Genomic DNA, 24,545 nt, shown 5'->3' with positions numbered 1-24,545 from the left:
ACATACATACATACATACATACATACAGTAAACATATTACATACAGCAAATCAGTTTAATAATAAGAATTATTGCCTTTAAAACAATATCACATGACTCAGTTTATCATTCACAAATTAGTCCCAATGGCCATCTACAGAAGTAATTCTCATAGATGAAAGCTACCACTTAAGTATTTAAAATGACATAATCATAGTATTATTTGAATGTATTGAACGTACAGTAGAATAGACCGATCATCTGATGACCAGTAGAGGGCCTTATGACACACAACTATTGGAGTGTCAGGCATTTAGTGATTCTGTCTTTATTTTGTGCTATCTGCAGCCTCTTTAAGTCATCCTTCCTTCACATTACACTATACATGGTGGGGGCAAAGGTGGGGTGAATGCACCATTTATACACACATTCATTTGGGGTGCTCTCAGACAGATATAGGATTTCATCAACTTCTGATCAAGTAGATCTAATCTGATCTACTAGATCGAAAGCTACTGTACGCTTCAGTCTAAAAATAACACACACACAGCAGTTCTGACTGTTACTGTTACATAGTAGTAACAAATGTAATGTTTTACATTTCTGGATTAGGGCCGGGGTGAGTAAAGTCATTTACAATGCAGTGGACCTTATTTAATATTAGGTCATTATAGAGCTGAACTAGTGGCACCGGCTCAATTCCTTTGATCCTACTCGTTGTCTTACCTTTACACTAAAGTTTGTTACAATCTCGGGCGTGCATTTTCCCAGACACACTACAAATTGAAGGTCAGAACACTATAATACAAACAAAAACAAGTTGTAGAATAAAATCACTACTACAGTAAATCTGTGTGTAAAAAAAGTGTCACCACAATGCATTTTCCATAGGCAGGGAGAGCAACAATCAAAGATATAACAAAATACAAGTGCATTTATTTTATGTTTCTCTGAAAAGGTAAAAATGTTCAAAAATGTAGTGTAAAATTAAGTGGCCAGTCTTTACAGAATCAGAATCAGCTTTTCACATCACAGGTTTTTTTTTCATACAAACTTCAAAGATAGAACAGGTCAAATAATCAAATATGATCCTAATACAAAAAGAATATATACAAATATTCATATAGCATAATATTGTAAGAGATATGTACATGAGTTTTAAAAAATGGCAACAGGTGCATATCTGTATGTGTACATATTATAAGGTGCAGCAATAGAACAGTAACAGGCCTTATAGTAGTCTCACATGCAGGTGAGATAAAGTTTAACGTGGTGATGAGGCCAATTCTGTGATTTTATACCCTTCAGAGAACGTAGTATTAAGCCTACTGTACAATTAGGAAAAAGAGGAAAAAGTGTTGGTTGACAGGCTGATGTTTTTGGGTGTTTCGCCGCACTCTTCTTGGTTTGGAGGATTTTCACTTTCAAAATGTTTTGCTTACAGTAATGTTTGTTTCATTATTGGTGTAGCAGTGAAGATTATAGAGAATAGAAAGCTTTTATTGTCATTGTACTGTACATACAATGAAATTTAAAAAGTGACACTCCTGATTTGTGCTTTAAAAACACAGACGTACATATTCCTGCACAACCATACCATACAACACAAATCATAATATAAATATATATAAAACAATCAAATACATCAAAGGTGCAGTCAAGTTAATCCCTGAAGTCATAAAGTGAATCAGTGCAGTTATAGAGTTCATTAGTGTAGCCAGTCATACAGTGAGTTCATCAATAACTTGTTGTCTTAAACACTTAAACCCTACATACTTTGTATGTCAATAGCAAAAATAGCCAATACACAAGCGCTACTATTTTCACTTAACGTTTGTATGCTTTTGCAGAGTGTTTGTCTATTTTTGCTTATTATGACATGACCAGAATAGGGATGCTATGGTGGGTAAGTTGACCTTGACCAAAAAAACAGTTTGTGAGTCTAGTGGTTTGTGTTTGGAGTGACCTGTAGGCCTGTGCAAGTAAGCAGAGACTGGCACACACTCTTATCATGAACTCAAAACACCCACAAACTTTTCCAGTTTCTTGCGGACATCATCCTCAGTGCACTGCTCAATTCTGCTTTTGACAAGCTGAGCGAGTCTTTTATAAAATGTCACTGCCCAGGGTATTTCTAAACGTTGGACCGATATGTTGCACACCTTGTAGAGCACCGTAATGAGCTTCTCATTGCTGCTGACCTCACACCTGTCAAAAACCCATTGTCCCCACGCCTGCCATGTCTGGTCTTCATTGAAGTCCACTATGTAACATCCGACCCCATGAGTTGCACGCAGGGTATCTACCTCCTTATCAGTCAAATCATTCCATATAGCGCTGTGGGAAATATTAAGCACATTTCCCGATAAACATTGATTTGGCATATTCATGAAAATAGTTAATTATTATTATTTTCATTTTTATTTTGTCATAAACAAATCTTTTACTTACACAACTTTTCTCAAAGGGTTTGGAGTCAAATCATTCAGTGATAACAGACCACTGTAGCTGATTCTGTTTCCTTCCATCCTGGAAGAGAGTACAGTAACAGCACTGTGTTAGATATTTTTCAAAGTTATCAATGAAATAGTTGCACCTTTTTTTTTACTGAATGGGTTCCATATTTGCAACAGTTGTAGAGAATCTAAGTGCAACTTGCCAAAAAAACAAACTTTATGATTTCCGTGACACGGAGGGAACCGGGACATAATGTCCAAGGAATTTGAAAGGGCAAGCCAGAACAGTATCCACATGATCTTGATGAATCGGTGCAGTGTTTTGCAATTTTTGACTAGAAACAAAAAACAGAAGCTATGCCAGTTTCACAATTTTCACTTCCACCTACAGTACCCAATGTTGCATCATTACCCTCACCACAATTCAATGAGCCTCTTGTTGATTCGCACAGCATCGGAAAGAACCAGCAGCTCTTCATCTCCAATGTTGGACCATCCAAGTCTAAAACAAGGAAGAGAAAGCATTAATCATTCTGAAGGGGGGGGGGGGGCAGATCTATTAGCTCTGTGTTTTCCCCATATTAAGATAATCCTCAATCATAAAGGAGGAAATATTTAGGCATTTCTGTCATTTCTGTACTCTTTCTCAACACATAATAATAAAATCATATTTAAGTTACAGAATATTAAAATAAATAATTAATATTATGTGTTATTATCTTACCCAAGGTGGGTAATACAGTCAGACAACTGCAGAACATCAGCGATGACCTGGACTGTGTCCATATCAAGAGCATTGTCTCCAAGCCTAGGGAGAGAATGATAGCTTACATTGCTCATTTACTCACGTGAATAATAGTAAATTCTGAGTAATACTGTACATCTTATACAGTATATACAGTGATATAGGTTTATACCTAATTCAGCTTTCTCAAGTTGGGGAAAAAACATGACTTGTGATGTATTGCTGATTCCATGTGATGTATTGGCAGTATTGCTGATTGCGTTATGAAACGATTGTAAATATTTCTTGATAACTCACCAAAGCCTTTTACATCTGAGTAAATGAGGCTGAAGCTCTCTCAGTGCCTCACTGCGTATGTCTGTTCCTGTGAGATCCAGCTCAAATATACTTCCTTTGCTTAGGTTCAGGAAGTAGTTGATGGCATTATAATCCATGGGGGAGAGAGTTTCATCACTGATGTTCACCCGCAGAATATCAGGTTGCAGACGGTGGGCCAATGAGGGGTCTTGTTGCTCAAACAAACAGTGTAAATGATTCAGCATTGGCCCCCCGCTCTCACACAGGGTCTTGAGCTCTATGACCATCCTCTGACTAAGGGCCTCTACTTTGTCACTTTGACAATGCAACCCCACTTGTCTTGACAGAAGCTTAGTATTGCGTTCAGACACGATTCCATAAAGGAACTGATTGAAAAGTTGCAAGTGCCCTATACCTATCCCCTGATGTGCATGGCTTTCAAACAGCGGTTGATCTGTGAATGCACAATAAATTGCTGCAAAGAACTCCTGGACGGTGAGGTGCGTGAACGAGTACACATCTTCGGTGCAACCAGGCTCCTGTGCCACTGTCTTGTCTAGAAAGGTGCTGACCAGGCTGCATCCCTTCAGGTCTGCAGTGTCAATGCCATAGAAGATTGTCTGATGGGCCATCAGCTTGTGAAAGGCGAGCTGACCCAATCTTAGCACGATTTCAGAGAGCTGTGGTAAGGCCCCTGCTATTCGGCTATGAGACTGCATCATGGCCATCAAATACTGGACATAAATATCTGTCATGGTCTTAGGGCTTCCCTCACTAAGGTCTTTGCTTTCTTTAATGATGCAGCAAACAATGCTACAAAAAGCTGGGATATAACACAGCGTCAGCATTAGCTCATTTGCCGCTACTAAAGTAAACATCTGTTCGGCAAGGATTTTGTCCTGGAAGTAACGTCGGAAGAAGTCCTGGACTTCTGTCAAGGAGAAGCCAGCAATGAGGACAAAGCGATCGATGCAGCCCACAGGGATGTGGCTGATGGCTGTAGGTCTACTTGTGAGAAGTACAGAAGCTTCAGGTAGGAGTTCTCCCAGCATGAGGCTGGCAAAGACCTCTGCCACCTCTCCGTCCTGGTCTGGCTCATTTACAAAGACCTCCACATCACAGTTGCTGCAGTGTCTGAATTCATCAAAGCCATCCAAGATGATCAGTAGCTTGCTGTGAGCAGCCAAGATATTATCCAGCTCCTTAGCCAGGTGCCCGTTTTTACGCAAGACCAAGTCTCGGAAGCTTGTTGGTTTATTGATAAGATTAAGGTCTCTAAAGGTAATATGGATGACAAAGTCAAAGGAAAGATAGTCCTTGTTATTTCCAAAATCAAGCAGCATCTTCTGCACCAGGATTGTTTTTCCAATGCCAGCTACTCCTGTCACCAGAATTTTCTTGGCAGGACGGCTTCCTATTCTATTTGAAAAGAGCTGGTCTGGGGTAATTTGCCTGTGCTCATGTGACTTCTGTTGGAAAGAAAGCCGCGTTCGTCCAAATGCCAGCACCTCATGTCTTTTTAATTCTTTATCCTGGTGTCCATTGACTAATAGTAGATTGACGTAATGTTCTAGGAAAGGGATTTTCTCCCCATGCCGAGTGTTGTAGTATAGCATGCTCTCACTTCTGCGTCTTAGAACTTGTTTGTGCTTTTGCATAGTTTTGTTGTACTCTGAAAAATAAATAAAGGTAGGACATCAGTAAAGTACACATCTTTTTTTCTTCACAAAAAACAGAGAGGTCATGCTATGCAGAGGAATACTGGACATAATGGACAGCACATTGTCTTTCTATGAGTAATCCTGTCTGCAACATGTTGACTCTGTTTTCTCAGAACAACAGCCCTTCCACATTTTAAATGGCATACCTGTGGATCCGGTCTCGTTCTCATTCCTCCCCATGGAATGTGTCTGCGTTTGTTGCCGATGGTGGCTTATAATGGAGAGAAAGGTCTCAGCAGCTTCTTCACCTTTACATACCAATATGTCCAGAACCTTTCTCACTCTTCCCCGTGGTCCTGGCTGGGAGAGCACCTCTTCACGGTCATCTCGGGTGAACACCTCAGAGGATACCAGGCTGTCCAGTATAGTGTTGATCCAACCTTCCAATTGATCCACAAGTGAAACTCGCAGGACCCTAAGTGTCTTCAAAGAAGACTTGCACCCATCCTTTTCCATCACAACTCTGTGTATCATCAGTCAATCAATGTACGTACATCATCGAAAGCTGACAAAAGAATACTTTTAACTGAAAAAAGCGTTACATACTGTACATCCTGTTTGTTGGCCCACACTGTCGATATAGACACTTCTTTTACGAATATAAAATAACCTTAAACCATTTAATCTCACTGTTACTACAGTACATGAAACAGTGAAAGGAAGTAGACACTTCCTCTACAGTTGCCGTGTGGAAAAAAAAAGACGCTCCACCGAAGCGTTTCACTGTTTTAGCGCTCCTTCAGCAGCCACTGCTTCTAAACTTTCACTTTCTCCACGCCGTTTGGTGCTAAGAGGAACTAAAAAAATAAATAAAACCTTGCCAGCAGTGGGACCCCCTTGAGGTGAAATCCCGCTTATGGGTTCTCATAACCCGGCAACCCTATGTAAGCTACACCACTGAGGAAGTGTATCCAGTAACAGGGATGGGAATGTTATCTGTGAGTCCTGCTATTAATATCTCTACCAAACCGAGTTATGAAACTGTCTTTTCTATATTCAAACTTTTATGTCCTATTGAACAGTACAGTACCTTTTTGTAGAAATGCCATCCTTTTAACATTGACCGATCATAGTGCCATCAGCAGGACGATTTTAGCAAAACAAATGTTTTGATATATACTCCTATACAGATTTTGTCCAAATATCACATAAATCGGTATACACATCTCTAGTCATGTGATCAAGACGGATCTGTCCAATTTTTCATATTCCATCCTGATTGGCTAAGATTGTCTTCTACTACCTGGCCTGGCGGAGACCTGTGCTCCGAGTAGCACATTTTTCTAGTCTAAATTATCTGGTCTACATATTGATCAGTTATGTTGTTGAAATGTCCTCATTTATTTATTTTATTCTACATGCCATATTAGATTATTCATATCTCTTTTTGTTTTTATCATTTTAATTATACCATTATATGTAGCTGTCTGTGTCTAATCTAAAAAACAATATAAACAATAACATACTTAATAACAATAACATACTTAATACATGCGTCACAATTGTCACAAACACAAGTGAAAAGAGCCATAACAAACTGTTTATAAAAGGAATGTTACTGAATTTATTGTCTAGTGATTAACCTGGCATTGAGAGACAGAGCAATACATCAAGTCACCAGTGGAGGTTCCCCATCGCATGCACACGGAACTGTGTCATGTCAGGGGAAAACGTGTGTGCTCATATCTCACCACTGCAATTATTTACAAAACTATCACATTTGCACGAAGACACACATGATAATAAATAGTTAAAAGACAACAGAGCATCAATCTTCAGCAAAACAAATATCTACATAGCTCAAGAAAACGAGAACTAATATCTAATGATACCTTGTTCTCATCTCATGACAGTAATACAAGAGGACCACTTCCTAAGGGTGATTTATGCTTGGCTGCAAGCCGGTGTCACTCACCAAAAATAGCTGATCTACAAGCTTGCGATACGTTGTCATCAAGTACATCTGCTCATTTCGGTGAGTGACAGCAAGTAACGAAGAATGAATCAGGCATAACTGACTGACCAAGAAGTGTACAGTATACTGTATGTTCTTGTTTGTGTTGTATGTGATCACGACTGCTAAAGTGATATGGAACCCAAGACATAATATTAATATCAAAAGTGCAAACACTGCCTATCTGGCACACTAACCAAAGGAGTTACAAAACAAAAGCTGCTACTTTTTTTTTTACCCACATGAATATCACACAGTGGCCATTTTCACTAACTGAATCTACTGTAGCGGATCACAAGTCCAGTTCTAAGCCTGACTGTCGTGCAACGGCTGGTAATTACTGCATGGCCAAACTTGAGGATAAAATCATATATCTTAGTGAAAAGAGTAAATTATATTTGCTTGTTAGGAGGGATTACAATTACTTTCAACCTACCTTGCATCACAAAGTGGTTAAAGCATTAAAATCATGAGACAAAATATGTTGAAATGTTACAAACTAGATGAAAAAAACAACTTCAAGTCATGTTCTTAACATAGACTTGGGGGAGTTATTAGTGCAAAGATAAATGTATGATTTATTTTTCATTAAATTGCTTGCATTTCAGTCACTCCACCAAATTAAGTGCAATCCATGCAAATAATGTTGTTCTCTAAGTTAAGCTGTACTGTTGAAGCAACTGAAATCATATTTCAGATATTACTCATTGAAATTACCTGACTAATCATTGAGGTCACAGATAGCCGCTAACTACTGTCCCAAAATGAAAACTCCTTGTCCATTGTCCAATTGAGGGTGGTAACCAGAGATATCCCATCGATTGGATAAAACCATATTTACCATGTCAGCTATTCACCTGTGCCGCACACTTGGACATCAAATCTCCCCCCAAAAAAGGGAGGAGTGGGGGCTTAAAATATGTCTTGGGATCACCTGTGTCAAAGGTTAGCCTTTTGATTTGTGTTTGACAGACACCACTGCTATGAAAGACAAATGTAACACTATCCAGTGATTATAACAAACACTGCATCATTCATCATTCCTATAGATGTGTATATCAACCCTGGCAAACGTCCCAATTTTGGGCCGGGGCTACTGCTGAGGTGTGCCGCGCCGTTTGAAGAAGGTTTGAAAAAATATCATTTTGAAAAAAAAACAAAACAATAATAATAATCAGGCATGCAAACAGCCCCGAGGTGAAAAGGGTGACAAAATGCTGTTTTTTTTCGGGTCAGGTGTCACACTATTGCCCTATTTGGATTCAAAACGGCTAGTGGAAGCTGAAAAGCAACAAGTTTGCATGTCTGAATAATGCAAAAACAGAAATATTTGTTTGCATTTGCTTTTTTTCTCCCCCATATATTATATAGATATACCGTATATATATATATATAAATAATTATATATATATATATATATATATACCGTATATCTAGGTGTGCCCTGGGATTTTTTGGCTATGCCAGGTGTGCCTTGGCACAAAAAAGGTTGATAGACACTGGTCTAGCTAACCCAATCATCAATTGCCCATTAGATAGGCTAACTCTCTTCCCTACCGACTAGAGGAAATCTAAGTCACATTTGCATGATACGGAAGGGCTGTTGACACACAAGCTTCAGTTGAAGCGAACACAGAATAAAACCAACTGAAGCCTTCATTAACGGTGATGTCCCTTCTCAAACCAAAAATGTATCACCCAGCGCCACAAAGAAGATCACAATCACACACACAGTATGATGAGTATGCAAACAACATCCCTCCACGATCCTGCCCCTCTTTCAAGCCTGTTCCTCCACCACGGTTATTGGAGAGGTGTTCAGAGGGGTCGTAGGGGATTTAAGGTCTCCGTTCTCTGTCAACAGACCAGTCCTGGACCTGTCCACTTGTTTGTGGTTTGCCCTGCCCCTCCCCCCCGCCAGCGTGTCCCCTCTCAGGTGTCCCGACAGGACTGACAGCAGCGGCTCTTGAACTGGGGCAGCGGGCAGAGCTCCAGCTGCCGGACCTTCTCACAGTACCTGGTGCTGTCCCGACACTCGCCTGCTGGAACACACACACACACACAGAGGAAGATGTTTTACTGAACGTAACTCACTGTAAGCCCGTATGCACCGCTCCTCTTGACAGATGAGCCACACGCTGTCAGTGGCGCTTGAATGTTTTGTTGTGTGGGATCATGTCTGTAGTTCCTCAAAACGAGCAGGATAAAGGAATGGAGATTAGAGCCTAATCCTGTTTAAACTCCATGGATGCTGTGGAACATTTTAAAGCCTGTGTACATCACTCAAATATTTATATTATTATCAGTTCTACATCAACCAGAGCCTACCTCCTGTTTAGTGGCAAGTCAGAACTCAGAGACATTTATTTATAATGAACTAAAAACTTAAACCTTCAAAACTTTCTCCATTTGGGGCAAGGATTGGGCCAAGGTTGTAATTTAAAACAGAATGCAACGGATTGGCTAGTTTGCAGACAAAGTTAACAGATTCTTCTATTCAATTTACAGTCGTCTTTTGCACCTCTGATCTTTCACTTTTCACCCCGTGGTATAAATACTGCAAATGTCTAAAACAGTTGTTCTCAAAGTGGGGTTCAGGGACCCCCAGGGGTCCTTGAAGGGGTTGCAGGGGGTCCCCAGCAAAATGAGGTAATATAGCTTAAAAATCTGTTTAACCACTTTAACCCTACAGTATATACATTGCGTCGCATAGGGAAACATTTGAACGACACAAAATCTTGGCCAAATACATATGAATTTGGGGGTCCTTGATATGAAAAGGTTTGATAACCACTGGTCTAAAACATAATGGAACACACACAAAAAAATTGCAGAAGATCAAATTACAGGAATACTGAAATCCATTGCCCTCACCTCTTCCACAGGACCGGACGTTGCATCGCTGCCAGCTCGGAGGGCGGGGCCTCCACGTGCAGTGATGCTCGCGGGCCGGCTTGCCGGTGCGATGGTGTGCACACGTAACCTGCCGCGACTGGAAGCCATGGCGCCCGCAAGTGGCGGTGCACTGTGTCCATGCCCCCACACGCCACTGCAGGCCACAGGCCTCCGTGGAACAATTCCTATGGGAGCTGGGTCTGCAGATAGGCACACAGGTGCACGCACAAAACACACATACACACAGAAAGGTTATTATACTGTAGTTAAAGGTAGGGTAAGTGATTTTCTTTGGTTAAAATAAGTGTTAAATAGCTCTATATTCTGATAGTACTCATTGCTATAGAGTGTTTGTTCAGTAAAAGGAGTCTCCTTGTCTCTCCAGCTCTTTATAAAACAGAAAATGCATTTTCGTTTCAGTTTCAGTTTAATTTCCAATTTTATCCAATCAGGATAGAGAACTCAATCAGGATATAGATTAAACAAGTGAAATTGGAAGTGATGACACTAAGAAATGAGCAGGCAAAATTGGAACTGGAACTCTATAAAAAAGAAGCTTTAAAATTGGTACTTTCTCCTGATTGGCTGAGATTTTGACACCTACCGGAAAATTGATTTTCTGTTTATTAAAGAGCTGGAGAGACAGGGCGACTCCTGTTACTGAACAAACACTCTATAGCAATGATTACTATCAGAATATAGTGCTTTAACCTTTTAACAAAATACTTTTTGTTTAAACCAAAAAATATCACTTACCCTACCTTTAACTAAAATAACTTAGTTTTATTCTGAAACTAAGAATAAAAAGAAGGTTTTACAATAAACTAACTGAAAATGTACTGTGTGTTACAAAAAAAATATGGACATTATATCAATACTTGCCTTTGGAGGCCGTTGCACAGTCTCTGGGGGACTTTAGTGTCGTTTGTGTCTTGGCAATACACGTGGCGGTGCTGTGCTGCCAAACTGGGGCCCACACAGTGACCGTGACACTGAAACAGAGATTTCGTCCAGATTACAAGCACATTCTTCTTTGTTCGGACTCTATTTTCTTGGTAAAAGCAGCTGTGTAGTGTTTTGTTAGGAGATTAATTGTGACAACAGAGCGCATGTACTTCAAAACCTGGAAGTGAGTTAGCAATGCATTCCCCCTCATCAGATTTCAAATGATCTTTTACCACAGGGTTTTCAAATTATGTCTTTGGTATGCTAAGAGCAATATAAATGACACATGGTAAACCCTGAACTGTGAATTATATGAAGCCATTATAATTTAGTTTTTTGTTCTATAAACTGCTTGTGTGGTACAAAACTTGTACTGTGTGCATTGTGTTAATTTGTGGAGATTATGTTGTTGAGCAAAACACATTAATATCATAAGCCTTTGTTTGCTACAGAGCTTATTTCCTTAATTTATCCTAAATCCAGTGCACAAATTCCATTGCAAATATCCAATAGACCGCCGAAGTCTGACGTCATTTACACATCCTTTGTTTGTCTACCTGGTTCGCAGTTTTCCACCCCCGTTCTGAATCCCAGAGACGTATTTAATATCGCGTCAAATAAGAACTGTGTTCCAAAAATAAACAAATGACCCCGGCGTGTTGACTCTTATGGATATGAAGCATCAACTGACGGTGAGAAAACGCTAATGTTACTTCCGCCGAATTAGTTACATTTTCGCCAGAAACAGACTGTATCAAATATAAGTGACTGACTATCATAAACGATACAGAACCCCCTCCCTGACAATAACGCCGACACGCGGTGTTTATTTTTGGACCACAATTCTTATATGAGACGATTCTAAGATGACCCAATGTTATTCTCCATAGAGAAATTACTTCCGCAAACCTGGGGATGAACGAGTCACGTCAGGACTTCGGTGCTCTATTGGAGCCGACAGTAGAGTTAACTTCCTCTGGCTTACAAAAATACACTCTATTGGGCACCAGGTACATAATGAATTAGAACAACCTCCGTGGTGGTGGGCTTTACGCCACCCGAGCGCCCTAAGCGCAATACATTTCCAGTGACTTGGAAGAAGTAAATTAAATACCCAAATGGAAAACTAGACCATCTTCTAATCTAAATCACTTAATACTTATATTCACATGAATATGTAACAGCATATTTTTTGCTTTGTTCAATACCTTTCGTTTTGTTTTTGTTTTGTTTTTGTCACTTCTGCTCAGTCCTGTACTTTAATTTTTTATCAGTTGTCCTATACCCTTTATCATAGGTTTTTATGTATATATGCATATATATATATTATTATTTTTTTGTTGTTTTTTGTTTTTGTTCGTCTTTGCTTTTAATATTAAATAACTCTTATTATATGTAATGTAAACGGTGAGATTCTCACATAAGCCCCCCCAGGGTTTCTTACCTCACCGGCACAACAACTATCTCATAATGTTTCCCTTGGAAATAACTAACATGTCCTGTAAATGTATACAAAAAATGTTGTGCAAATCAAATAAATCAAATCAAATCAAATCAATGTGGTCAGGGTTAAGTGGACTCACCGGCCCCCAGAGAGTGCTGGTCCACCTGGCACAGGGCAGAAGGTTGCATGGCCTGGTGTCCGAGGGTCTTCTCCCTGCTCCTAGACAGAGATGGGCCTCTACCTCTCCAACACGGACCTCAGGACCCTGTGTGCAGGTGACCCCCCTGTTCTGAACACCCCTCCCACAGCTGGCCGAGCAGGGTGACCAAGGGGCCGCACGCCATCTGTTCCATACAAAGAAAAAACAAGTCATGGCTGGAAGGAACAGGTCCAAATCAATGAGTCTTCGACATGCCCGTAATAATTAACACAAATGATTAGTATCATCACTGTGAATATCTGTGCCGTTTCAATATTTTAAACGAATACTGTAAATGTTAGAACTATGTTTTCTTTATGCGTGTGTATGTACACACACGACACACATGCACGTCGCCCACACAGAAGATTTGAAAGCTGTGTTTTCATTCACTAGGACATGACACAGTAGAGGATGTGAGACTAGACAGGAAGGCTTGTGGGTCTTAGGGCTGGTGGAAGAAGAGCAGAGCTCCATATAAAACACTGAGCCACGCTCTGCATGGTTTCACTTCACTATGCTGCCGCTCGTCGCTCTCTCTCTTCCTCGCTCCCCGAGGACACGATGTCTGCCTGAGTTTGGTTTTGACACTGTCCATCCTAATCTCATAGACTGAGGTTGTGTGTCAAATTACAGATCTACACATAATAACACACAACCCAGAATGAACACCTCTTACATGTGTTGTGTGAAGGTGGGCTGATAACAATATTTAAACTTGGATACCTTAAGGTCTCCACATTGACAACTTTGACATGCAGTAGCAGCAAAGTACCTGTGGGGGCAGGCTTGTCCATGGCACAGCTCAGGTGATTGGCTGCTGTTGCTTCTGTCTGGACAAATGGAGCCATCATCCGGCACACCAATTCCTTGGTCACAACCCTTTGCTCCATCACCTGAAAGCAAGTACAAACTATAATGAGCACAGTAGGATACATGCAGGATACAAGGGACATGAGGAGGAACATTACAAGAACAGAATAAGTACTCCAAGTGTCTCCAAGTCTCAAAAATAAAATACTAAAATAAATAACGTTTTTAAAATATCGAAGGGCACTTGTCAGAAACAATCAGTCTTGTGGTGAATTGGCCTCTTTACAACACTGAATGAATGATTGTTAAACTGGACAAGTATTATACCATATATCTCTGCATAAAAGGTTCAGCCTGCCTATATTTCATCAAATGCATCCTTTCACCGAGTCTATAAAATCTGTCTCCCATTGACTGTCAGTGAAGCAGTTCCAACATTTGTCTTTGTCTAACATTATCAAGATTGTTGGCTCTCTTGTTTGTAGCTTTGGAAGACTCCTAGAGTTCACAAATCACGATGGGACTGTTCAACATCATAGAAATGGCATGAGAGATCTATTTAATGGTACATTTTCCATTTAAGGAAATCCATTGTGCTCTGTGCCACATTCTTTTTTGAAAGGCTCCGACCTGGGCTCGCTTCCTATCCGTGAAACGAGCGCGATGTCGGAAGTATAACCCCATTATGATGTGGCCTTTTACTGGAGCGGACTTGAAAGGTCCATAAGATTCTGTTTGGATCTTTTTCAACACTTTAAAGCTCCTTTATCCCCTCCGTTTAGATTAGGCGAATGGGACGCACCCGCCTAATCTGCTTTGAAATGCTGCCTGGAATCTCTAATTGTTGTCGTATGGGGAGTGAATGTGCCGGGGTATCAGGAAACGGACGGTGGCGGCTCTTTGATGGTGAAGCGTACGGAACGGTCACCACTAATCACGCTCACTCTGAGAACAGGAGGGACGGTAAAGAAGTGACCCCGCTGGCCGGGAGCTCAGATACATTCTCAGAGGCTGACGCAGTCAGTGTAAAAGCTTTTATCTGTTGTGTGTGTGTGCTTGTGTGTGTGTGCGTGCTTGTGTGTGTGTATGTGTGTGTGTGTGTGTGTGTGTGTGTGTGTGTGTGTGTGTGTGTGTGTGTGTGTGTGTGTGTGTGTGTGTGTGTGTGTGTGCGTGCATGCATGTGTGTATTGCAACATACAGTGTTCAAAAAGATACAAGCTGAAAGCTGCACAATAATTTCGACAGTGAAATTAAACAGGTGAAAACAAACACAAAACCAGGCATGTAAAGTACTGGTGCACAGTGGTGGACTATAATATAGTTTTTTTTCCAAAAATGTTATCCCACGATTTTGTAACCCAATTTTTTACACCCAGTGCCAATTGTCCATGCAATCCTGGGCACTACCTTCCCTCTGCCAACCTAGGGAGGCCAGGGCCGAGCTCACGCCTCCTTCAATGCATGAGAGCCGTCTGACCTTCTTATCACCTGACAGGGGAGAGTTTCCCTGGTTGGACGTAGCGTGTGGAAGGAACACGTTATTCCAACCAGTTCCTTTCCCCTCCATCAGGCGCCCCGGCTGGCCAGGGGGAGGCAGTATAGTGACCAGGATTTATAATATAGTTTTTTATTGAGAAAATGTAAGTTATATTCAAAGTATATTCATGGTATAATATAAGATACTCAAAATGTTACTAATGCATATTATTTGTTCACCTATAAGCTGCAGCCTTGATGCCAGAGAGGTGGAGCCTAGGTGGTTCCTTGCAGTACACGTGTACAGGCCCTCATCCGCCCTGGACGGAGACTGGATCCTCAGCGAGCCATCAGGCAACAGGCCTACTCTGCCAACGCAAAGAGCAGATAACCACTGAATCTAGAACACTTCGTAACTGTAAATTCTTTGCACAGGTTATGATTTAGGAGTGCAGACCTGCATGCCTTACCTGCTGCTGTATTGCAACTCCCTTCCATTCTTGGTCCAGGTGAGGTTGGGTTCTGGATTTCCCAAAGCCTCACACCTCAACTCCACACTTGTCACCTGGCGCTGCAGTGATACCGGCGTCCCTACATGGACCACCAGCTCAGAAGACGACAATGCCACGCCAAACGCTCTTGGCCGCTGTATAATGACTGGGCCTCTTTGTCTCGTTGTATGGGATTTTACGTTAGGTTTGTAGAGGAGGGGTCCTTGAGTGGAAGACTCTGCTTTGTCCGGAGGGTGAAGAGTAGATTCATTGGTCTCGCCCTGAATCACAGTGAGCTCGCTGAGCAACTGGGCAATGAGCAGCTCCCCCTGCGGTCTGCCAATGCCTTCAGAAAGGTTGTGGGCGATCTCATCCAGCTTCCGCGTCTCAGCAATCAGTACGATTGGACTGGAAAGTTCTGCGGACGCTTCCTCTTCTTTGAGCGTAGACCGGTTCTTTTCGCCGGAGCGCGGTACATCGACAACGTGTTTGTTGTCTTGGACGGAGCCTCTGATGGCGAGCAAGTGCTGGACGATGCCGTCATATCGGTTGAGGGAGAGCCGTAGCTCCTGTAGTCTCTCCCCTGCCAGGGCCACCTCCTGCTGGCTAGCCTTCCGCTGTCCATCCGGAAGGAGCCACGACTCCCCGCCCTCCGGCACGGAAAGCTTCTGCTTGCTGCCGATGACCTTCAGGACAAAGTTCTCCTGGGCCTGACCTGCCACACAGGTGTAGACCCCAGCGTCAGATGCACGCAGCTGCTGGATCTTGACGTAACCCAGGGATGTGATGGAGATGTGGGGGAGGCCAACCAGGGGTTTCCCTTCCTTAAGCCACTGAATGTGACCTTTGCGGAAGCGCCGGGTTGGACATCGAATAACCACAGACGTCCAAGGGAGCAGGTAGGCGTAGCCTCCCACGACGAACTGTAGCTTTCTGCTCTTCCTCAACTGGATGTAAACCTTCTTCTGGGTCAGGACGGTGGGGTCTGGCTTGACAATGTCTGGGCCCATGGTCTCTGTAACAGTAAAGGATAGGGAAGCAAGACGAAATAATGTCAGACATTGATGAAGACAGGACGATCCAAAACTGTGAGCTGAACTAATGCAAAAGAAATGTGCACAAGTTTTGTCGAAAATAGATGATCTACAAGCTTGCAACGCAATTGTGACACATTGTGAGCTAGATTGGCTATTTTCAGTGAAGAGATTTAATGTAGTATAGACTCCTGGGGGACCCCGGTAGGGAAGTATGGTTTAAGTGGTTACATTAGATTAAATTACATTTTTGGAGTGTGATTCTATTTATTTTCAGTAGGCCTTTCGTTAAGTCCCAAAACCAAAAATGCAGTGGACGCTAAGATTTCTAAAAAGATTAATGCGTAATGGATAACAGTTTGAGGACGAGGCTGCTCTTTGTTTTATTTCGACTTCGATGGTTTTAAAGGTCAGAAATAAAGTAAAGTAATCCCTGAATATCCACTTTTCCAGCATTCTCCTTTAGCACACTGGAAACAAGACAAAGGCTTACTTGGGCCAGTGGCTCTTTTTTTTCTTCCATGGATCTAAGATCGTCAATTGTTTTCATGAGAAATTCTTGAGCTTAACCTGAATTAGCCCCAGTCCCCCAACAAACACAAACATTGATCAGGGCGGTTTAAAGAGAATTCATAGCTGGCTCCGGAATGTTTTGCTTGCTTAGCAGCACCAAAAACCCTGTTGGCAACTTCAAATCTCCCTGCACTCCTGTATGGAACGGAACGGCACTCGACTCAAACAGAGGCTCTCTTACTCTCACAGGGCCTGAGGGAGCACGGCCGGACGCTGGTGGGCCTGGGCGTCAGGGCACAGGTCTCAGGGGCCATGGTCTGGTACTGCCCGTTCTCCCCCTGCCTCTTGCAGACCACCTGAAGCCTCTGGATGCCCTCACCGCACGTCACCGAACACTGGAGGAAAAAGGGAGTTACTATGGTATGAAAACAGATGTATCCTGTGCATATCCTGTCCTACCCCGTCCTGGCATTGATTTTCCATCATTTATCATAAGTCATATGGCAAATGTCGTGTCATGCAGTATCTTACTGTATATCATGGCCACAGAAAACACTTGTTTCTCATTGGCTGGCTGGCAGGTGTCCACTAATATTGAACATCGGTACATTTTAATCATAGTCCCTGTCAACAGTTTTAATTACTGTTCTAAATCAATGTTTGTGAACTGCATGTAACCATAATAACAGTGATAAACAAACTGTAGCAGCTGTTTGTTGGGACTAGAAAGTGGTTGCCAAGACAACCCAGGTTTTGTTTGTGGTTTTTCTCCAAGTAAAAAAACGTCGCTTGCATACAGCGCCATATCACATATCACTCATTATACAGCAAGTGAGGTTTGGACCAAACTAGGTACAGTAGGTATGAATAGCAAGGCAGGAATGTAGCACAGTAGGTATACTAGCGCTGTCACAATTAGGACATTTTACTTGACGCTCAAATAATTGCGAGTAACGATGTAATTGTGTTTCTGTTGTTGAACATTGGAACATTATGAATAAAAATTACATTTCTGTTTGGCTTTTAGGCTTCATAAAAAAACAAAAGTTGCACAGGGCAGATATGACAAATAACATAAATATTTAATATCTTTATACTTAAAAAAAAACTTTAATAGTGGAACATTTTAATATATGGACATTTTCAACATAGAAACGATTATGACGATTATGCAAAATAATTATTATGATTATGCAATAATTGTGACAGGCCTAGTATGTACATTAGATAAATACATAGTAATTCTACCTGTGACCAGTCAGTCGTGACCCATCTGGACGGGCACTCTTGCGCGGCACAAGGCTGCTGGTTTGGGGGATTGACAGACGGGCAGAAGGTGTCCGGCAGCTCCAGCACGCTGCCGTCTGCCAGCCTCTGTTTGCACAACACCTCCCTCCTCTGGACACCACCACCACAGCTACGGGAGCACTGCGGACAGAAAACATGCTAGTGCACTGGCTCTCAACCCTTACGGGTCTGTAACTCTCTGGGACCCCAATCTGCAATATAAAGTCCACTACTATCCAGTTCATTTTAACCCATTAAGACCTGAGGCCGATTCTACAAATGTCTTCTAAAGCCTCAGTTTCTGAAAAACGTATGTTGCTATATATCAGTGGTGCTCAAAAATATTTCATGTCAAGGACCCCCAAAATGATATGTATCCGCGGACGCCAATCTCAAAATATTTTGTTACAATGACCCCCAGAAGCAAAGATTTGAGTCAAAATGTTGTCTTTAAATTGTTTTATATATTCAAAGATTTGGGCACATTTTCAAGATTTTTCAAAAATAGCAGATCTACAAGCTATTATACAAGCTCTATAAGCTTGTATATCTGCTAAAAAAAATGTATCGTGAAAATCTAAAATGACACAGATGCTTTCCCAGTTTTGCATTCTGAGTGTGTACAAATGGAACCAAATGGACCCCGTAAGGGAACATTTTGGTTCCATTTGTACACTCTAAGATTGTACAAATGGAACCCGGCGTGAGAAACGGCGTGCTAGTTCACTGGGCTTTTACTGACAAGACTGTATTGGAAATGAGGGCTACATTGATTCAATCAAGATGTGCTAATTAATTGCAGAGAATGTATCACCAGTTTTGAGATTTAATTTAATTTGTGTGTGGTTAGGCAGAGAGAGTTGTAGATCTCAGTACCGTTAGTGTACAAGACACTGTCATCATACAGTAGTATTGACAATCTTGATTGATATCTAATTTGCAACTAGAGAACTAGACTCTGTTTCAAACCTCAATTATTGACATCTATCCATCGAATGACTGTATCAATTATTATTATAATTATTATTATTATGAACTGTTTCTTATTATAATTTTCTCCCAAATGTTCCTCTGCCTCTGCCATGGTGTTGGCAGAGTCTGCACCACCCAATTTGCCCATATCAATTACTGTATTGACTGTGATGTATCATCATTATTATCATCTCTCATAATGTACCTGTCCCCAGTCTCTTGAGTCCCACAGAGGAGGGCAGTCAAAGCGGTTGCAGGCTTGAACCGGGGTGGGCTTGGGGGCACGACACTCCTCATCCCTGACACTCTCCGTGTGGTTGCGGTCCCGCGAGGGCCGGTGAGTGCAAGCCACAGTGCGGGTCATCAGACCCACCCCGCAAGTAGCGGAACACGAACTCCATTCTCCCGTCTCCCACCTGTGGGTTTTAATTGCAATTTGTCTGGTTTATGCACAGTGGCTACCACAGTTGCTTTCCTAAATGTAACCACAAAGCATATCTAATTTTCACTTGCATTCACTTGGTATCTGTGTATATTGTTTATTGTTTATTTGGATCCCCATTAGCTACTACCTTAGCAGCAGCTACTCTTCCTGGGGTCCACAAATATATTACGTATGACTTTCAATTAAAAGTAATAGTATGTTCCATAACAATATATTATTATATTTAGATATTAATCTGCCCACAGCAATGCATACCAGCGTACTGTAATCAGTCCTGTCTGTTTGTTTGTAAGTGTACATATCGTTTGGGTAAAAAATGTTCAAAGGTCAAGGTAAAACGATAAATAAGTTCAATAAGTTTAGGACAAATAAGTTCAAGGTCAAAATCAAGAACAGTTGGGAACATTTTCAAGAAACTTTGTGGGAAATATCTATTTGCTGCCACAAAACATTTGTGTCAAAAGGGTCATAACTTAGGTGGATATGGCATAGTGCTGGCTCACGTTCCATCTAAGTGTGCTTGCATTTGTTAGAAACATAACTAAATTAAGAGTTTTTTAAAGGAATGCCCTTCCTAACAATGTATGTTATATTACTTTGTTACGCATCAAAGTAATATTATTATGTAATGTATTACTTATGTACCGTGTTACCCCACCCAACAGTGATTCCATTCAGAGGGCTGGATATACTGTTTGAATATAATGCCAACCTCCACTGAAGAAGCCTCTCTACTGTCCCATTACATTACAATGTCCATATCTAGGCAGGCTAACAGCAAATATCAGTCTCTCACCAAAAATGATTTAAATGACAAAAAGCATATGAATAGCGAATAAATAGAGATACGAATAAGAACAGCACAAAATGTTCACAACCGTTTCCTAAAACCGTGTGGGAAAACCGTGAGGTAAACTTTGGACCTCCTTTATCCTCAATAAGCCTGTCTAATACAATGTCAGAAGATCAGGGTGATCAATCCCTCGCTGAAGTTTTTCTCAGCATGTTTCTCGGATTACACCAATCTTGAAAGAGTGGCGGGCATGCCAACTTTCATATTGTTGCATAACATATATCCAACCTCAGTCACAAGCCCTTTACGGAGATCCCTGAAATCATTGGTTTGGAGTGAGATGGCAGCCACTTCACTCGTCCGCTTGACAGATCGGGTGATATTTCAAAACTATTCCTATTTACACGAGGCTTCCAGGGACCGAAAGAGAGTTGGGAACGTAGCTCGTTTCTGCACCGGGACAACTCTCAATGCCAAGCCTTATGGCTGCTTCCCTTCAGAGGGAACAGGATCCAAGTGGAGGAATATGGGAGGGCGAGGAGGCCTCTGGGAAGGGGGTGTCGGGCCAAAGGAAACAAGTCCAACGCAGCGTTTGTTGTGCCTGAAAACAAGAATCAAGGCCTGGAAAAACAGCCCGAGGTAAGGCTGCAAGCCTCTGGATTTTCTGACATGGGTGCGAGTGGTGGAACACCGGCGCTGTGCACAGTGTTAACTTGAAACGTGTGGCCAAACACACAATCTACTCACCGTTGTGCCACAGCTCGGACAGATTAACAACATGCCGTTATGTTGTTTAACAGGGCACATATATCATTTAAAAAGGAATGAATATTGAAACTGAATATTGTGTACATATTTACACACATTACAGCAATCATACACATATTTACACACATAAAACTGATTTAGTACCGCTGTTAACAATTCTGGCAGTTCCACAATACTGCATGACAGATCTTCTCTGCATCACAACAGTTTATGGCCAATGGTGATGATGTTAAGTGGGCGAAAGTGAAATATTACGGAAAACTGTAAATGACATTATGAAACAATAGCCTCTATCAATCAATCGCTAAACCCTATTACAATAACCCCCAGTGGTACAGATAGTACATGCTGGTAATCGAAAACCTTTTACGCAAAAGGGAAAACACAATAACAGCATATTTCTGGCATTGCACTCATCGCAGGCTATTCCAGGCCTTCTCAAATCATCGCCATCTTGACATATGATCACAGGGCGCCGTTTGCAGTAATACGAGACGCCAAATACAATGTCCATTTGTTTCTGTTATGATAGTTTTCCAAGTTTAAAAAAAAAAACGGTAGCCTCTCCCCCCCACGCTTCCATGCTGTCAAAACACCTATATTTCTTAAAAAATGTTTCTTCCCTGTGGGGGAGGAGGATGGATGAGGATGACACTGCAGAGGCCTAGTGAACATGGACATCTGATCCCTATTGTGTGTGACTCCAGACCGGGCTCAGCTGGCTGTCCCACTGGCTTCATTTCCTGCTCTCTGAGATACAACCCATCCATTTGTTGTCAGGCTGATTCAGTGTCACTGGAAGTTAATGTGCCTGTGAACTCAGATGATTTAAAGGGGGATGAAACCCTTAGATTCTGTCGTTTGTTTTCCAGTTCAGGTTAAATACTACACAACAGGGTAAAAACACGGTAGGGCTGCATCCGGTATAGTACACCGTGATGCAAATTAATAACGGGTGTGTTAGATTTAACCACATGACATGAACTGTAGCGCCTCTATTCTGGGGCATGTCATAATAGGCAAAATATTAATATTAAATATTCGGCGGAAATAGCAGAGCTATGCGTTGTGAGCTTGTAAATCGGCTATTTTCGGCAAAGAGATTTGGTGTAGAGGGAAAAAAGGAGGGGGCCAAGGGGCTACGTCACATACGTCACAATAGGTTCAGATGTGAAGTAATACCTGGTTAGTAAAATGCTAATTATTTTACATGCCAGATATTCATTTAGGAGAAATATAACATTCACTATGTATAGTGAATGTTTCAGGCCCGACAGATTGGAGGGTCTCACCTGGGTGGGCAGGGTTGGATGTTGCAGTCCTGGAGGAGCTGGGGGGGACGGCGAGAGCTCACACACAGGCTCTGGTCCACTGTCTCCCTGGTCTGCTTGTTGAGACACATCACCACAGCCTCCTGCACACCTGACAACATAAAGCACCCACAAGGCAATCACTAGGCCAGTCCCCCTTGAAGAGGGCACCATGTGCTAATGACCAACATGGCCGGCATTTTGCCCTTACTTTATACTCTGGGAAACCCCTGTGTCAGTTGGGGATCATTTGGTGGATTCATCATTCTCAACATTTGCATTAAGGCTGATACTGTCCAGAGCAGCTTGGGTATGATAGTGGCAGATGTACTGTATGTATTCCTCAAGGATACAAGTGACTGGTGTTGGTTGATGTGCAGTTCACTGGATATTGTGGGAACCGAATCTATTTTGTTTATCATCAATACGCGCTTTGGTAGAGCTCAGCATAATGGATTGATTACACTGAGGAAGGTTCTGCCGAAACGTGTCCATATGCTGCCTGCGCCTATCTAAATATAAAGGACATTTCTGTGAGTGCTGGCATTTTTCTGTTCATATGAACTGAGCTGTGCACCCGGCAAAGAGACTACTATTTGAGACTGCTTGCATTCTTTTAAGTTACTGTATATCAATATGTTGACATACATTTATAAGTGAAGTTGGACTCTGTTCTTATATTCTTTGTATATATACCTTGTTGAACCAAGAATACACGCACACGCACACGCACACGCACACGCACACGCACACGCGCACGCGCACACACACACACACACACACACACACACACACACACACACACACACACACACACACACACACACACACACACACACACACACACACACACACACACACACACAGTCACACGCGCTGTTCTTGTGTCTGTTACCCTCACATTAGCGAGCTCACACACAACATATTGAAAAAAATACAACATATTGCTAACAGACGTTGCAGGGAAGCAACCAAAATATTAGGCGCCCCTTTACAAAAACAAGCAGTGATTGTATCTAATGGAGCCTAATGTACGTCAAAACAACATGGCTGCATACTCGAGCTGTGGGCCGCTCAGCACTGTGATGTCAGGCTCTGTTAACCCACTTAATCCGGGAACGCATCTGTGTCATTTTAGATTTCTTTGGCTATTCAAAAATAGCAGACATACAGTACAAGCCTAGCCTGTTGATCTGCTATTTTCTTTTAAATCGTGGTAAATTTGTGCAAATCTTTAAATATATATATATATATTTAAAGTGAACGTTTGTAACTCAAATCTTTGGTTCTGGGGGGTCCCTGGAACTAGATATTTTGAGATGGGGGTCCGCGGCCAAAATACATATCATTTTGGGGTCTTTGACATGAAAAGGTTTCTACAAATTCTACAAATTCTACAAATGTCTTCTAAATCCTATTTTTTTTTTTTAAACTTATGTTGCTGTAATATCAGTGGTTCTCAAACGTTTTCAGGATTTTTCAGGATTTTCTACTTTTTCACGATTTAAAAAAAAATAGCAGATCTAGAAGCTCATAGTGCGGCACTCTGTGTCGCGCTATGAGCTTGTACATCTGCTATTTTGTTTACATTTTTGAACAGCCAAAGAAATCTAAAAATTACACAGATGCGTTCCCGGATTGAATGGGTTAAAGGCAGAGGAACATAACTCGGCAAGTCTGCTTCTGATGTCGGGGACAATAACAGGGAGGCAGGCGCTTCAAACGGCACACAGCGGTGTGATGGTCCACAGGAGCACAGGCCTTGGGGCGTGTACGTGACATCCGATACGGGTCTCTAATCATCTCCGAATGGGGGAACTTGCTGGGTGTGGGTGCATACACACACAAGCAGCGAGGCGAGACCAGACGAGCCTGCAGCATTGTGCAGGAACGACACGCTTGTAGGCAGACATACACACACATATATACACAATAGACCTACAAACATTATTCCCACTCACAGACATGTATGTACACACAAACACACACACACACACACACACACACA

At 41.9% G+C, this 24,545-nt stretch overlaps 2 protein-coding genes across 4 annotated transcripts in view; both read right to left on the bottom strand.

The window, feature by feature from the left end:
• Window positions 1-1,058: 1,058 nt before the first annotated feature.
• LOC308102046 (NLR family CARD domain-containing protein 3-like) lies at window positions 1,059-5,820 on the bottom strand. The gene is made up of 6 exons (XM_080451638.1): window positions 5,345-5,820; window positions 3,478-5,149; window positions 3,160-3,243; window positions 2,854-2,937; window positions 2,431-2,508; window positions 1,059-2,316 (listed from the first exon to the last, which is right to left on the bottom strand). Exons 1-6 carry the CDS (start codon window positions 5,670-5,672, stop codon window positions 1,989-1,991), a joined length of 2,574 nt encoding a protein of 857 aa, XP_080307764.1. The 5' UTR covers window positions 5,673-5,820; the 3' UTR covers window positions 1,059-1,988.
• Window positions 5,821-8,387: 2,567 nt separating this feature from the next.
• LOC308101810 (ADAMTS-like protein 1) overlaps window positions 8,388-24,545 on the bottom strand; it is a 137,642-nt gene continuing 121,484 nt past the window's right edge. The window contains exons 16-26 of one of the 3 annotated variants that reach the window (XM_080451291.1): window positions 22,520-22,649; window positions 19,427-19,637; window positions 18,211-18,390; window positions 17,204-17,357; window positions 15,395-16,430; window positions 15,165-15,292; window positions 13,411-13,531; window positions 12,576-12,780; window positions 10,930-11,039; window positions 10,027-10,247; window positions 8,388-9,194 (exon numbers count right to left, since the gene is read on the bottom strand). In XM_080451291.1, the coding sequence (XP_080307417.1) occupies window positions 9,085-9,194; window positions 10,027-10,247; window positions 10,930-11,039; window positions 12,576-12,780; window positions 13,411-13,531; window positions 15,165-15,292; window positions 15,395-16,430; window positions 17,204-17,357; window positions 18,211-18,390; window positions 19,427-19,637; window positions 22,520-22,649 (2,606 nt within the window). In that variant the 3' untranslated portion in view covers window positions 8,388-9,084. The remainder of the gene's footprint in view (window positions 9,195-10,026; window positions 10,248-10,929; window positions 11,040-12,575; window positions 12,781-13,410; window positions 13,532-15,164; window positions 15,293-15,394; window positions 16,431-17,203; window positions 17,358-18,210; window positions 18,391-19,426; window positions 19,638-22,519; window positions 22,650-24,545) is intronic. The other 2 variants (XM_080451292.1, XM_080451293.1) reach the window with 2 other exon arrangements.

The sequence above is a fragment of the Gymnoscopelus braueri genome, assembly GCF_963280865.1.
Source record: "Gymnoscopelus braueri genome assembly, chromosome: 15".
Taxonomy (NCBI): Eukaryota; Metazoa; Chordata; class Actinopteri; order Myctophiformes; family Myctophidae; genus Gymnoscopelus; species Gymnoscopelus braueri.
This window is presented reverse-complemented; position numbering and strand designations above follow the sequence as displayed.

Coding starts and splice junctions, on each gene's coding strand:
- LOC308102046 (XM_080451638.1), bottom strand. CDS start 5,672: ATGATACACAGAGTTGTGATGGAAAAGGATGGGTGCAAGTCTTCTTTG. Junction 2,938..3,159: donor GACTGTATTACCCACCTTGG/GTAAGATAATAA, acceptor TCCTTGTTTTAG/ACTTGGATGGTCCAACATTG. Junction 2,509..2,853: donor AAGAGGCTCATTGAATTGTG/GTGAGGGTAATG, acceptor ACTCTCTTCCAG/GATGGAAGGAAACAGAATCA.